Source organism: Spinacia oleracea, chromosome 5, assembly GCF_020520425.1.
Source record: "Spinacia oleracea cultivar Varoflay chromosome 5, BTI_SOV_V1, whole genome shotgun sequence".
Classification (NCBI taxonomy): domain Eukaryota; kingdom Viridiplantae; phylum Streptophyta; class Magnoliopsida; order Caryophyllales; family Amaranthaceae; genus Spinacia; species Spinacia oleracea.
Window position 1 is genome coordinate 1706468 of NC_079491.1, and position 16205 is coordinate 1722672.

General features: G+C 36.1%; 2 protein-coding genes across 3 annotated transcripts; both read right to left on the reverse strand.

The window, feature by feature from the left end:
- Positions 1–2675: 2675 nt before the first annotated feature.
- On the reverse strand, positions 2676–11950 carry LOC110794340 (uncharacterized). Of its 2 annotated transcripts, XM_021999301.2 has the most exons (9): positions 11747–11950; positions 11472–11545; positions 10594–10674; positions 8472–8564; positions 8135–8254; positions 7699–7770; positions 7412–7489; positions 3859–4243; positions 2676–2999 (listed from the first exon to the last, which is right to left on the reverse strand). In XM_021999301.2, the coding sequence occupies exons 1-8, from the start codon at positions 11904–11906 to the stop codon at positions 4052–4054; spliced, it is 870 nt and encodes a 289-aa protein (XP_021854993.2). In that variant the 5' UTR covers positions 11907–11950; the 3' UTR covers positions 2676–2999; positions 3859–4051. The 2 variants fall into 2 exon arrangements, with proteins under 2 accessions (XP_021854993.2, XP_056685229.1); XM_056829251.1 differs by lacking the exon at positions 10594–10674.
- Positions 11951–12796: 846 nt separating this feature from the next.
- On the reverse strand, positions 12797–15947 carry LOC110794318 (H/ACA ribonucleoprotein complex subunit 3-like protein). The gene is made up of 4 exons (XM_021999278.2): positions 15811–15947; positions 15614–15688; positions 13976–14018; positions 12797–13093 (listed from the first exon to the last, which is right to left on the reverse strand). Exons 2-4 carry the CDS (start codon positions 15665–15667, stop codon positions 12996–12998), a joined length of 195 nt encoding a protein of 64 aa, XP_021854970.1. The 5' UTR covers positions 15668–15688; positions 15811–15947; the 3' UTR covers positions 12797–12995.
- Between the last annotated feature and the right edge of the window lie 258 nt (positions 15948–16205).

The window sequence follows — 16205 nt, forward strand, 5'->3', positions numbered from 1 at the left end:
CTAATCTAAAAACTATACTCCGCAAAGTAGGACTTGGTGCATTTTGTACGGCTTTCGCCTTGAAAACCTTAAAGTCAAGAGTTCAAGCTTACCAACTATGGTTTTTGCATGTGTTAGGGATTTTGGATTTCCCTATCCTTCCCTGACTCAATTCAAGTCCGGATCCTCTGTCCCAAATTCGTGTCCCATCTAGTGTCTCAAGTCAACAAAATTAGATTAATTCCATTTGTTGTGATGAAATTGGTAACTTGTTGGTTAAGGTAGGAAGAATTCAAGGGAGTCATAGATGATTTCTCGTTGAAAACAAAATTTTTGCTTGAAATTTATGAAAAAATTATTCTCAATAGCTAAACGAACCTCATTTTTCAAAATAAAATAAGAAATAAAATCCATCACACTATAAATGACATTTATTCAGGTGGTAGAGAGTGTACTCAAGTCAAAACACGAATAATTTATTTGTATTAATTGAAATTAATCTAATTTTATTCAGCCGAGACACTAGATGAGACACGAATTTGGAACAGAGGATCCAGACTCAATTCCTAAGTGCCTAATCTTCATTGTTCACAACATAGAACTTGCCAACATTGATCAACCTCATTTATTTGACTACTCCCTCTGTCCCTTAATACTCGGTGTAGAATTTAAGACACTTGAATTGACTTAATAATTTAATGGGTGTTAGTTGATAGTGGAGAATTTTTTTAATAATATTAGTGGAAAATGTGTAAGGGGTGGGGAGTGTGAATTTTTAAATTATTGTTTGTAGGGAGTATGGGTGAACGTGAGTTAGTATGTAAGTGTGAGAAATAATACTCCAATATTGGTTAAATTTTCATTTATAGAAGTGGTGCAAGTATTAAGGGACGACCCGAAAAGGAAAGCGGTGCGAGCATTAAGAGACGGAGTGAGTATTTATTGCCCAAGTAAAGACCCAACCCATATTTTAACCCAGCCCAAATGAAAAACTTAACTGAATAACTTCCAAACCGAAAATAACACAAACCTCCAAGCGGTCCTGTTTACGCCCTATAATAAGCAAGTATTAAGGGACGACCCGAAAAGGAAAGCGGTGCGAACATTAAGAGACGGAGTGAGTATTTATTGCCCAAGTAAAGACCCAACCCATATTTTAACCCAGCCCAAATGAAAAACTTAACTGAATAACTTCCAAACCGAAATTAACACAAACCTCCAAGCGGTCCTGTTTACGCCCTATAATAAAACCAAACCAAACATAACGACAATAAGAACTTCAAAGCACCCTTGTTCACTTAATAATGCAGCCTGAAAACTATACTGATGTTTCCTACCCTGTCTTTTACCCTGCAAATCAGTATAGTATTTTTTTATTTTCAAATATTTGGTCAAGATTTTAGCAAACTTTAACCATCAAAGTTCAAACAACAACATAATTATGCATCAGAACGAGTATTATGAGAATCTAACAAGGATTGTTGAATCATCAACACATCATATGGTATGAATGATAATAAAAAGTATAAATCTTTAGGGAATTAGGGGGCACTTCAGTAATTGCCTGCCTGAAGTCTTGGTTATTCCTCAACCTTTTTTATATCAATCGACCACTAGCGCAACGAAAACCCAACCACAGGCCAATACAGTTCCAGCCTTAGGCCCGACGTTCCCGACACGGAAAAAACACGACTCGGCACGAGCACGAAGTCGTGGCCGGGCCTGGGCCTCATTTTCTTTGGAAAAAGCACGACAGGACTAGACCTGGCAAAACACGCTACATTTAGTAAAATTAGGCTTAGGCACGATGGCCCAACCCGGCCCGTCAAGGCATCATGTGGGCCTGAACACCATGTTTAACTTTTCAGCCCGCCCCGGCACGATGGTGAGTGGGCCTGACGTGGACCTGAACTGTTTAGACCACGGCCTGTGGACTCGACCGACCCGGCCCGACCAACGCCATCTTTAGGTAGCATTTTAGCAACCCATTACCATTACCGATGCCTACCCCACCAAAAAATACACAACCTTCACCTGATCAGCTTTCAATGTCTAGGAAAATCTGATTGCAATCCAATAAATAATTGCACATTACACCTTATGAAAACAATTTATGCTGTAACAATGCATCAATTTTCATGTTATTCTACGGGGGGTTTACAGAACAAGAACAACAACTACATCGACAATCACATGCAATGATTCGTCACTTCACTATTTGATGTGAGTGACGAGTCGCCTTCAATCTAAAAGATTCATGTATATCACAAAATTTCACTAATAATATGAAATAAAAATGAAAAATCCTTCATCAAGATTACAATAAGCTAAGCATGTACTTCCTTTGCATCTACACACTGCATACCACATGTATTTTAAGAATACAAGATGAAGAAACAAACATTTTGGATGAAGTCTGACAAAACCCAAGAGGTCCTGAAGTCATTATCGCTACAGAACCCTTTCCGTGCAATCATGTTGCTGCTATTATTTATGTTTAATCAGAAAATCAAGCAACATCCTGGTCTATCTATCGGTGGCTAATGCTATACCAAATGTTTAGTATGACAGTTGCAAACTAAGTCATAATGCAAACCCACGAATTACAACCAAGAGAAATTCGACCCCAACGCTAAAGAGATAAGATGAAAAACATGCAAGTAGAAGGATGAATGTATATTCCATGGCTCAGCTAGTTTAAACTTTAAACTAAAATGGGAATATATTAAACAAGTAATCATTATTCATGCTAAATGATCAAAATCTTGAGCCTAAGTAAATAACGAAAAAGGGCCTAGATCAAAAAGTTATTGGCAAGCTGTAGAAGCTACCTCATGTCTATAATTACAATGTTCTAATAAGTACTAAACTACTAACCCAATAGAACTATCTGGTTTTGTATATAAAAAATCAAAAGTTCTATTATATTAATGAATGAACATAAATGCATGAACCCCTGACCTCTGTTTTCAAATGGAAGTTCTCTGATGTTGAAACTGGAGGATCAAGCAGTGACCCACCTGAAACCGCAAAAAGCACAGAATGCATTGGTTGCTTAGTTCGTAAACTAAATAAAAACGCACAAAAAAAGCCAAGGTTACAAGGAGAGATGCACAGAAGGATGAGAGAAAACACAGAAAGGGTTGACAATAATTCTTGCCTTATTAACACTTCACACTAAAACATGATAGCGGATTTGGTAGGCGGCACTAAAAGCTGGTAGAATGGTAATGGTAATGAAGTATATTATCTTTGCAAGGAAAGTCTCATGTCAATGTTCTCCATAAATTTCCATTATTCACCACAGAGGTGGTATTGGGTGGTATTGAGAATTTATGAAAACACACATAGACGCACAGACACACACAAACACACACGTAGAGGTGGTGAAGCATTACCATGGGAGATAGTCTACTTTTATTGCAAATTACAAATAAGCTCATTACAATCATCGCCATTCATTACCAACTACCAAACAGGCTGCAAACGTAAATAGATTAAAAAGTGAAGCAGAAATACCCAAAGAAATTGACTTGCTTCCATGCATTTGATAATGCATATGGAAGGACCAGAACTTACTGGGAAACAAGAAACTAGAGCATGAATGAAGTTTGTGCAACTTTTATGAGCATGAATGACGAGAATTGTTTTGTTCAATAGTTAAAACCACCGCAAAAATTCATGGGTCATCAGATAATGAGCAAGAAGGCTTGAGCACTGAAGATTCCCATAGGCAAGGATGTTAAAATAATGGCACGTGTAAGCCACTAGATTTCACCCAAAATGCAACTCAAATAGATAATCTAAAGATTCTAAACCATAATAAACTATCAACAATCAACCAAACATTTACACTAAATGTCAATGCTATACGGCTACCTGTTAAGTGGAATTGTTTATCAAGCCAACAGGCCTAGCGACAGAAGACACCACATTTGTGATTCATCATTATGGTCCCAACGGATTGCCTTAACCTCGCCTTTGATTTCATCATTAAAGCTTGACTTCTTGGCCAAACAAATTCAGTTGTCTGGCAGAAAAACATGCAAGAAAAAGAGTACTTGTCGGACTTTTAGTCCTTCAAAACTCGAACAACTATGCCGGAAGGTGTCTGAAAAGTCCGCAGGTGACCTGAGCCAATTAAATCGCGAAGATGAAATCTCATATCAAGCGGAGAAAATCGAAGGCGCTTTTTCTCTAGAGAAGCCAACATCATCTCCTTGTATTTCCTGCGATTTAGAAATGATAGCAATTCCTTTCTTCCCTGAACAAACATAGAAAAGAAGAATCAGCAACCTCTAATAGTCTAGTCACTCTAACATGAGTAATGTATGACCCCGTCGACTGCTCAAAATACTTTGATAAGTGGAAATAAATAACAAGCAACTTGATATAGTGCAATATCATTTACTTAATCTGGATTTTAATACGCTATAGGTGAAATCTGAACCATTTCCCCCCCCCCTAATAACTCAATCAGAAGAAACTGGACGAGAGGCCAACTTCCTTCACTGCCAATTACCAAAGTATTAACTAGATTTACGGTAATGCATGATTTTTGTTACACTTTAATGATCAAGTGACAAATAGTAAATCCACAAGTTCCATAGTTCGTATCGTTGTCTTATACCCTTTATGAGCACAACACGGTAAGGTGAAACCAAGATGAAGATGGGAAGCTTATGCTAGATTGCTAGGGAGGATCGTCCTACTCCCTCTTTTTTTTGTGGCAATTAAATATATTATTATCAAGAAATAACACAAAAAGTACAAAGCAACAGCCCACAAACAGCAAAACTGCACTCAGAGCCAATAAAGCCTTGAAAACACCCAAGAAACCACAACTAGCATCAACATCCAAAGGGTCTCCACCTTCTAGGAAGGGTTAGACCAAGCCACCAAGGAATTCATCCTGTGCTCAGTTTCTTAGCAAAAGCATACACATACGATCAGGAACTCTAAATGCCACTTTGAAAAGAATCCCTCTATAAACTTACAAGGGGCGTTTACAAACCCCTTTGAAGACCATGTCATTCCACTGGATCCAAATATAGTAGACAGCTTCAGCAAACAGCATAAGAAACAACTTATGTTTATTACCTCCTTGTTTTGCAGATTTAACGGCCCAACTTAGCTCTACATTAAAAGTCTCTGGTTGTCTGCAAAACTAAATCAACTGTAGAAGGTCATGCCATATTGGTCTAGAGTAAGGACATAGGAAGAACATGTGATCAAAAGCTCTGCAAACCTCCCTCACAACCTGCAAGAATCATTATCTACCACTTTCTATCGTGCAAGCCTAACAGCACTAGGAAGCCTATCCAAGATAGTAAGTCACAAAATGAAAATTCTCTTTGGAGTTGCTAAATTATCACACACAACCCTCCTCCATGCCACTTTAGGGAAATAATCTTTATATACATCAACTTTATAGATTAATTTCCAGTTGACTGAACATTATCCCACCCTCCAACATCCTTCACATACTTTGAGCATTCAAAATATTTCCTCAGCATCCATGACATAGGCTTAAGGTTAAGCCATCTCCCAACTTCTCTGTTCCTCAAGTAACAACTGTTGACCCACCTGACCGAATAGTTTGTCTTTTTTATTAATAATTGCCACAACAACTCTATTCCAGTATTCCAAGCAATCATATCTATGACATTCCTCCCACCTGCCGACTTTGGCATTCACTCTGAATTCCAAGCTACTAGAGCATTTTTTGATGAGTTTGTAGAGCCTGTCCGAAGGTATATCCTACATTTACTTTCCACTTCTTTTATCACCTACTTTGGGAGAAAAAAGAGTTGGAAACCAGAAGGTTTGCAAGGTAAACAAAATGCATTCACTAGTTGTAACTTGTAACCGTCTAGCATAAGTTAGATGCCTAGCATTCCAAGACTTGATTCTTGCTAGTACTCTGTCTACCAAGGCTTTACATTGATTATACCCCAACTTCTTAGAGGAAAGAGGAACCCGAACCCCTAAGTACCGAAATGAGAAATTGCCAATAGGCATTTTACCATCTTTTTCCTACAATAATCACACCTTTCCATCATCTCTCTCCTACCTTACCCATGATTATCCATTATTTTACTACCTTTTTCTTACACCCACTCACCCCTCCTAGAAACAAGGGTCTACCGTAATTGGGTTCATAAGAAAACAGAGGAGAATTAACGATGAAACTTTTGTTCCCAAATGAATAATTATTTTTCTTTTGAAAAAAACAAGAGATTGATGTACGGAACTAGGGATACTTTAGGGAAACAACGTATGGTTAATGACAATGAGAGTAGATGACAGCAATGAGAGGGAATGTCTGTGTGATTAGAAAACAACTTCTGCTGAGTGCAGTAGCAATTTAGTTCGTAATGGATATATGAATAACATGACTCAACCAACAATACTAGCTAACTATGAGGCGAACAAATTCCAAGGTATAAATCAAGCATACTTCAGTCATTGACAATGAAAATAGAGATTTGCAGAAGCAGCAGAACTAACTACTGTAGTATTTAGGAAAATAAGTTAATCATTAATTTGCAAAAAGATCTGTAATTTACAACGAAGAGCCACTGTCATTGATTTATATTAGAAGTAATTCCATTACAAGTATATTGTATACCTTTAACTAGTGTATGATGACTAGAAAAAATGGTGGAAGATTGGCCATAAAGACACTGTGGATAGGTTTGATTAGTTTTAAACTATCAGATGATAAGTATCTACCCACACCGCCACACGGGATAGCTATAGAGGTGGTATTGATGGAAGAAATTTGTACTTGGACAAAATTATTACAAAGATAAGGGTTTCCTTGTGTGTGATAAATGAGTTCAATGCCGCACAATAAATGTTTTAATCAAACCATTAAAGCTCGATCAGAATAAGCAAAAGATTGATGTATGAAAGCACAGAGCCAGCGTGCAGAAGTCATTATATAAGAGTAAACGTAGAAGGTAATATCAACTAAGAAAACACAATTTTGTTCATCATTCTGGGAGATGAATTACAAATAAAATGAGAGCAAACAGTTAACACAGCAAATGATAGTATCATAGCATAGAATTGTAACTTGTTGACATGATTGTAAAGCCTAAGGGTTTTCTAGAGTTTGGCATAATATAAAATTTAGTAGTAAGACAATAACTTCTTATGGAATCAATGTACTCCCACCATTTAGACAACTATTCTTAAGTATCCCTGCCAGTACAAAGTATTATCTCATTATTTAGCATACATGTCGACTTGCCAGGATTTTTAGCTCTAGAACTTTTTTTTGACGGGGAAGAACAATTTCATTAATAATCAGTCATACAACATCAACAATGATAAAGTAGATCTGCATACCACGGATTTAAAGAAAATGCATAACTGTTACAATCAAAAAGCTCTAGAATTCAGGATGAAGGGAATACATAGGTACCTGTGAGATCCCCTTTAGAATTGAACCGATATTAGGAATAGCAAACCAGTACATGTTTGGATCAACAAGTTGTCTAGTCTGCAAAAAAATATAACAGTATTGTAAAATAAAAATGATAGGTGAAAAAAACATCAAAATGCACAATAAATATTAAAAAAATAGAAAGAAAAAGTGTGGTGCCCATGACTGTTACTGCGTAGTTCTTTATCTCATCATACTTTCTCAAGTAACCAGCAGCAAGCCACAACTGGAACATTTAATAGTCAAAAGGGGCTGAATTTACTTACAATCATGCCAGCGTTAACCAAGAGAGAGATATGATCATCCTTCAATTTTCCTCCTGCTGATAGCAGGGAGCACTGCATTAAGAAAAAAATGTTTTCATGCAAATTCATTAGCTAAAATTACAACATACTTTTGAGATAAATATTTAAAATAAAACCATCTAATAGTGATAGATAGTGCGTAAGTCAGGAGAAAACAATATCATAGCAGGTAATTGAACTCGTTAATAACTTAACAAAAGAAACAAATGATTGGAAAAAAAAAATCTAATACCTACTCAATAAATAAATAAATAAAATCTTCACGGAGACATAGAAACTGCGTCAACACAACGGGGTAAAAAGTAGATAGCTACTCGAGTTCACAATCTCTGAGGGGAAACATCAACCTTCGACTGAAAAGAACAACTAAGCAAAAACACGAATAAATAAAACTTACAAGCTCTTGATGTGCAATGCTTGGCTCCAATCTAGACATGATAACATGAGACTTGAACCAACCAAACACAGCAAAATCACCTTCCTTCTTAGTCCCTATCTTCTTTGAAACATTGTCTATCTACAAAAAAGAATCCAATAAAAAAACTCATTAGAAAATCACAACTTTTTTAAGTTCATTAAGGACTAGCATATGGCGCCTAAGGAAGGCAAACTTCACAAGAAGCTTTTGATAATATAGTTGATAACGTTCAACTCTCTTACAAGCTATTTTCAATGATTACATTAGTTACGAATCACAAACTGTGAAACAATTACACACATAAGTAGGTAATAACCTGGTGTATGTAGTCATCAAGAAACATCACTGCATGATCATCTTGCCCAGTATTTAGTTTAAAAACCCGCAAAACATTATCCCTCTTCAACAACTGTCAAATGAGATAAAAGGATAATTAATAGAAATAGAAAACATTCTACATGATTCATTTCAACAACTAGGAAACATGTTGAAAACAAAAATCGAATGCAACAAGAAGCAAATTTTGTTATACAGACAATTCTTACAAAAACGGAGTCCTGTTCGCCTCTGAAAGATTACTGATGTATTCTCAAAAGTTGAAATTTATATATAGAGAGAATCATCCTTGCAGATTTATAAGGTATACCATGTGAAAGACTAGCACGACCATTCAAAGAAGCTTTACTCCTAGCAATCACCAAAATTGAGATAAATTGTTACCAGCATACCAGTAGCATTTTATAACAAAATATTACATGCCCTACAACCCCTACCAAATGTCTCGCATATGTGACTGCTCTTACAAATTGAATGTGTCACAAAGTCATAATTAACAACTCAAAAGTTATTCTCCCAGAAATATAGCCATTCCACAAGTATTGAAGCAGCACATATACAATAACCTATAGAACTAACCGTCATTAATCATTGTGCTATAATTTGGTGACATTGGTGTCCCTTCTTTGCAAAAGATAGTTCTTAGACTTCTTACATTCTCATCATTCAGTACCATAACCACTAGGTGATATAAGCAATTGTACCCCTTTTATGAGGAAAGTAATCACCTTTTTATACTTAACGTGTGAAACATCACCCACACACTGAAATACTCAATTGCAAGTCATCAACTCAAGGTGAATGGAAAAGAAAAAAGTTGACGTGGTTGTATGCAAGGAATGAACAAGTGTTAGTAATGAGAAAAAATGAAGACAAAGAAATCTACTACAGCAACTACATGGAATTGTCAACAAAGAAATCCCTTCCAAACGCTCGTACGAGGACTAATTGTAGAACTATTGCTGGTGCACTTAATCACTACATAAAAGACTTCAGACAGCAACCCAGATTTATATCCACAAGAACCACAACAACTGATACCTTCATGGTAGATTGACCCGTCCTTAGTCTTTCCTTTCGTACCCTAAAATTTTCCATAAACCCTGCTCTGGGATCTCAAAGTAGAAGACCCAAGTATGCAACCACAGAGATATTAGACATGATTCGACAGAATTTTCAAGGGACCCTGCCCCAACTTCCATAGCCGGGAACACTTATGTAAACTGTCTTTTTCAAGCAAGCAAAACCATCTTTGAAATAAAGGATGAACCAGGATAACAAAACCCACTTGCTATACCCCCCTTAGGCATCTCAGTAAACAGCAACAAGCTGCCCTGGTAAATTGTCATCTATTATGCATATCATCAGTAAGGAATTAAGGATAAGGGGGGAAACCATAAGGGGACAAAACCCTCTGATCTTCTGATCTTGTCCACCAAAAAACTCAATGCTCAGGTGGTAACAGAAACTAGTGCCAAAAAACTCGGGTTTTCCAACCACTAGTTATCTATCGTTATCTTCATGAGAAATATTCCTTTCAAAACCAGGCTTAATGACAGTAAGAAAAGATCCTTCCTCCCTACCAATACAAGAACTCAAATGTTAAAACTCTCTCTAATAGCTTCTTCTCAAATCTCTAACTGACTGAAAACTCGCCCCCCTACAAGTTTCATGCCGATTAATCTAACAATAACAATTTGCAGGATAGTATTACTTATGCTAATCTACTCTTCTGCTGCATTTTCATTATTGTACTAAATTTTATGAACAAATAGCTTTTTCGAATTGTTGTAAGTGGACCTTTGAGAAACAACCTCTCCAGTAGCCTTTTTTAACTAATAGGGGTAAGGCTGGCCACAACATACCACTGGACTTCCCCTGGCCCTATTTTAATGATTTTATATTAGAATGATTGTATTGTTGTTCTAGATAGCTGAACAAGGAAACAAACTTTCTTATAGATAAGTAAATATTCCAGGATGCATAAAGTTAAGACATCTACTTGGATCCATACAGCACCACGTGATCCAGATTCCAGAATCCATGAAAGAATAAAATAATTTCAGGTTAAAATACAAAGATGAACAATCAAGGAACCAGACCTCTAATTCACGGTCAACCTGAGTTCTATCTTTTACACTGCTGTATAGTTGTGAACGTAAGATTAAGGGTTTGGTAGAAACCTGAACATAAGAAACACAATATCAGACAGCAAGAAAAGAGGATAGTATTGGTATGTTACAAAAATATGCTAACACGATTAACACGAGAAACATAAATCATTCCCCTCAGATTCCTTCATGAAACTGGAAATTTGCAGTAACTTTCACTGAAATTTCCTTCGAAAGTGTAGTTACTCGAAGAAACTTCAATTTCGAGATTTACATTCAAGGAGAGTGAAATGAAATTTTAAGTATCATATAAGCTTCTCTACAAAGTTTTCCAAGTCTTACATACAAGATATCTAGTGCAGATTCTGCAGAATACTTAAGATTACAGAACATTGCAGCAGGTTCAATTTCAAACTCAATTCAACATCATTCAAGTTATTGAACAAATCGTCGAGAGAGAGAAATACACATTTCAAAGCCAATTTATGATCTGTCAACAAAGATAGAGGTTCAATGAACCCTAGCAACACGTCGACTAATCCATACGAATAACGACAGATTAGGATTACCGAACATTGCAACAGGTTCAATTTCAAACTCAATTAAACATCATTCAAAGTAATTGAACAAACCGACAAGAGATAGAAACACACATTTGAAAGCCAATTTATGATGTGCCAACAGAAATAGAGGTTCAATGAATTCTAGCCAAACGTCGACTAATTCCTAAAAGAAAATAGCAATCTAATGCACATAATTCAAAAGAAAAATAATTAATGATCAACACAACATATGCTAGTCAAAATCATTGCTTTTGCGTAAACAGGAAGAAAAAAACAGCTTGAAATTGAAGAATTATGATGCCAAACCTTCTCAAGCTTAGGAAATTGAGCCCGCATCATCCGAAGAGCAACCAAAGTATCGCTAAATGTAAGACTCTTCTCTGAAAAAACCACCAAAACAATGAAAATTGCTTCAGAAATCAAATTATACTGAAATTAGGGTTTTAACCTAACTCAATTGCTTCAAATTCATCGTAAATTCGATCAACAACAGAGATAGAACATAAAATTTGCAATTACTATAAAAATAAAAAAATCGACAGCTAGTGATTATGAGAGGAGGTTGGAAGAAGTGAACTTACCAAGAGAGAGGAGCTCGTCGTCTTCTTCGTCGACTGTATTGACATTGTCGAGTTGCGAGTCGGAATCGGAGTCTGCAAATCGTTTTCGCTTCTTATCGGTGAGAGAGGAGGAAGAAGAAGAAGGTCCAGCTTTATCCTCCATTGTATTTCCTCTGTTCATACTCGACCGGTTTTATTTCACCAACTGGTTTTTGGCTTGGCTTAAATGAGAGGCATGTACAAGTTTGCAAACGGTACAAGTAGGTGGTAAAGAGTACAACCGGTAAAGTTGGATCGGGCCCACTCACCGGGCCCATTCCGATGCACGTCTTTTTCGGCATGATTAAGGGTCGCTTAGGTCAACTCGTGATCCGTTGAAAATGAATTTAAATTTGAAACAAACTCGTTTCAATTGCTTTGTTGCATACTTCTATTTGATTAGGTTTATATCGACTTAGATAGAGTCAATTTCAATTTGTGTAAATTTCGGTTAGGGGTCGAGAGAAGGTATTCGATTTTGATCATCCAAATTTAGTTTGAGGAGTGATGGGAAACTTCAATTCGAATGAGTTCTAATCAAATTGAATCTTCTAGTTATCAACTCCCAAAGCCATTTAACTTGATGATTACATTAAAAAAAAATCGTTTCATCAGAGAAATGGTATAATCGGTTGAGCTCAGCTTATCCTTATCGAGCTCAAGCCAAGCCTAGCCAAGCTCATTCTTGGCTCAGCTCATTAATACACCTAGTCAGACGTTGTGTTATGCGGATTGGCAACGGTACAAGATGATTAAACAGATTATCGAAGGGGGAGATAGTTGGGTATAAGTCCCAAGTCGCACGTCGGATAGATGAGTTACCTAGTTTATAAGAGTTCACCAACTACTTTAGTACGAGGCCTTTTAGGAATGAGGCAAAAGCAAACAATATCATACTAACGATAGAGTTCTTGGTGAACTCGTGGGCCCTACACATATAACAGGTTTTGGCTTTCAACATAACCTCTACATACAAGTTATACAACCACCAAGCATAGTAACTTAGTAAGGGAGAAAAGAAAAACAGAATAATTACTTAATTAAAACTTGACATATAATGATAAAACTTGTTCTTTAAGTTAACAACCTTAAAATTGTATACATCTAGATACCTAATATGAATTAAAGATCACAAAACATAGCTGAAGGCAATTCCATATTACATAATACCCAATGAACCAAAAGATTGATTGCAGCAACAAGCAGAAACTGCACGTGACATCCGTTATCATCAGTACTTCTGAGGTGTTTGTTGGGTGGGCAAGAGTCCAAATCGCTTCTTTAACAAAACTCTCTGCCGTGAGAATTTGTCGTCAGGTGAAAACCGAGCTGCAGAAGTTCGATACACAAAATATAGTCAGGAAATGCAACATGGGTGCAAGCAGGTTAGAAGAAAGCAAGCAAAACACAGAATATCAATTGCAAAAGTAAATGGATGGTTACTGAGTTAATTAGCCAAAGGCCTAAAGTTGCCTTCAAGTAAGGTAGTTACAAGAATTAGGAGTAAGTGAAGATAATCACAGAGCGCACCCCATTCTATTCTATTCGACTTATTTTGTCTGAACTTATATCATAAGAAGAAAAGAAAAAAAAAACTTAGTTTGTCTAAAATAAACTTATTTGTGTGTGAAAATGTCTAAAAAAAACTTATGTTTTCTGAACTTATATTTAAAGTTATTTTGTCTAAAATAAGTCAAAATACGTCGAATAGAACAAAGGCTAAGTCTACATACACATGTTGGACAGAAAAAACTACTGAAACAAGTCAAATCAATACCAAAGGAAATGGTTTTAGCAGACCATTGACGGTAAACTTCCATAGACACATAACACAAACTAACCTCGAGTTCTATCACATTTAAGAAACCAACAACAACTTTAAGCACAAGGAAGGAAGGGCAGCATGCCCTAGAAGAAGCTCATAGACTTGTTAACAATTCTTTCTTCCTAACTATCAAAAAACACTTCAAGTTCAATCACATTTAAGAAACCAACAAAAAATTCCGAGCATAACAATCTAAAGACACCTCATTGAACTGGTCATAAGCTACCATAAACTTCATTATCAACAAAATTCAATCAAGGTCCATTTTCTGTTCCATTGATAAAGCCTTAGGAGGTTACTAGCACACATCGATAACATTCTAAAACATTGCTCGAGAAATAGAGAAGAACAGGGAAGTAATATATTAAAATTAGCTGCAATTTTACCTGGATGAGCTGATTCTGTGGCCTTACCAACAGGTGATTCCTTCTGCAGTAATACATGAAATTAAATCAATACTTCAAATTGGGTAGAGGAGGCAATCGGAGTGAATGGGAGGGGGGAAAAGGAACTACCATTCTATCAATTAAGCCTAACATACACAGATTGGTCTGTCTATTAGTATCCACTCATATGTCAGCAGCTGTGTACATTTGTGTAAAAACCCAACCACTTGTGTAATACTGTAATCTTCCGGTTGTGTTTTTCTTTTTAGTGCCGGGTGAGAGTGAAAAAGAGAAAATTTAATTGACCCACTTGTCGTGGCAACAAATTAATGTGGCATGTACTCAAGTATTTCCATGACTTTTCAAGCTTTTCCAACTTCCTAGAAGATTAGAGTTTAATCAATGGTGAGTTGATTGATTGTTGTAGTAATAATAGTAGCATTGGGGGTACAGGTGATTAAGCTAGACCCCCGGTTTTAATCTGAAAATCTCACTCTTTGATTTCTTGATAACTTTGAGTTGACTGGATAGAGAGATGGTTGCACACCGCCGCCTCCTACAGTCCTACATCCGCATGCATGCCACCCTACTAGTTTAGTCTAATTTCCTTTATTTTCTTACATTTTTTATACTGTATATAATTTCTCTTTGTTGATGTTAATTAGTGTTGTTTAATCTTGTCTTTTTGTATTATCTGTTGGATACGAAGTATAATGCAAATAGTTACGGACTAGTTTTTAAACTCCACATTTTGTGAAAATGGTTTTGTCCCACATTGGTAGAAATGCAAAAGTAAGCATCAAAGTCATCCTTTTGCATTTCTATCAATGTGGGACAAACCCATTTTCACAAAATGGTAGAGTTTAAAAACTAACTCTTTGCATTATATCCAACAATCCCGCATTTGAAAAAGATAAGAAAAAGAGTTATGAGCATTCTAAGAAGGTTTGATAATTAAATGTTGGTGTCTTTCGATTGAACCACCCTAGAAGATTACACAAGTGGTTGGTTTTTACACAAATGTAATCAAGTATGCACACAGGTGCCGACATACGAGTGGATACTAATAGACAGACTAATAGAGAATGTAGTGGGAGAATACCCATCAAGCAAAATTAAATCTTGTAACAACAAATATTAAAACAAATTCAACAATACCACCCTCTAAATTTACACCTTAATCTCAAGACAGCTGCTAAAAATGGACCTTGAAACACATTCAGATACGGATTAAACTAACACCTAATTGGAATATTCAGGAACAAATTGAGAAAAACTTTAACCAGCAAGAGACAAGTACTTGTTACTATCAAGTCTTCTAAACCATTTTTCTCCCTTAAATTCATCCATGATAGTACCAGGATACTAGCATATTTGTTCTTCGAAGAAGCTCAAGACAATCTCCTTTGCCCAAATTTCTATGTTAATTAGCATAACCAACATCATGAAAATCAATAGCCAAAACCTAAAATCAGAGAAAAGGTGCTCCAATATGCCATTTTTCATCAAATTTGTCATAAAATATATAAAAAATTATCAAAGTAACCATATTATGATATTAATTCACTGATAAAAGAAACTCCAAACTAAATTAACATCTAAAATTATATGCAAATTTAACAAAAAAAATAGACGGACCTTGGTGGTGTAGACTTTGTCGCCATTATCGTTGATGTAAAATTGCAGATACATTTTCAATCTCTCTTTTTATACCTATTGAAAAAAATAAAAACACGAAAATATGAAGAGTAAGAAAAAGAAGAAGAAAATACGAAAACTAATTTGTTCTTCAAAAAAAAATTGAGATTTTACAGAAGAAGGGGAGAGAAGCTCACCAATTGAGGGTTTATCGAGTTTTCAGTGACGACTCCCCTTTGCAATTTCGACACGGCAAAAAGAAGAAAAGCCCTAAAAATGGTGGATGTATTTATATGCAGAGGAATGAAGCTTTCGGGACTTATTTTCTTGGCGGGATAATTATGGGCCTTTGTCAAAACTTGGGCCGCCAAACATTCATTTGATGTAGTCGAGATTCCGGGGTCGTAGGCCCTGTTCGGCAAAATTAGCGGGTAGCGTTAGAGTAGCGGATAGCGATGTAGTGGTGAATAGTAGCGGATACCAGTTAACCGGAAAAATAGTGGGCAACTAAATGAGTGTTTGGAGTTTTTCAAAAAAAATGAGTGTTCGGAAAAAGTAATTGTTGATTTTGTAAATAAAATAAAATAAAAGC

Bases quoted from the DNA above. Each gene is read 5' to 3' on its own strand.
- LOC110794340 (XM_021999301.2), bottom strand. From the start codon at position 11,906: ATGAACAGAGGAAATACAATGGAGGATAAAGCTGGACCTTCTTCTTCT. The intron at 10,675-11,471 runs GTTTGGCATCAT...TCTTATGTTCAG, and splicing joins AATTTCCTAAGCTTGAGAAG to GTTTCTACCAAACCCTTAAT. The intron at 7,490-7,698 runs GTAAGTAAATTC...ATTTTTTTGCAG, and splicing joins TGGTTAACGCTGGCATGATT to ACTAGACAACTTGTTGATCC.
- LOC110794318 (XM_021999278.2), bottom strand. From the start codon at position 15,667: ATGTATCTGCAATTTTACATCAACGATAATGGCGACAAAGTCTACACC. The intron at 14,019-15,613 runs GTCCGTCTATTT...GTATTACTGCAG, and splicing joins ACAAAGTCTACACCACCAAG to AAGGAATCACCTGTTGGTAA. The intron at 13,094-13,975 runs GTAAAATTGCAG...GAACTTCTGCAG, and splicing joins CACAGAATCAGCTCATCCAG to CTCGGTTTTCACCTGACGAC.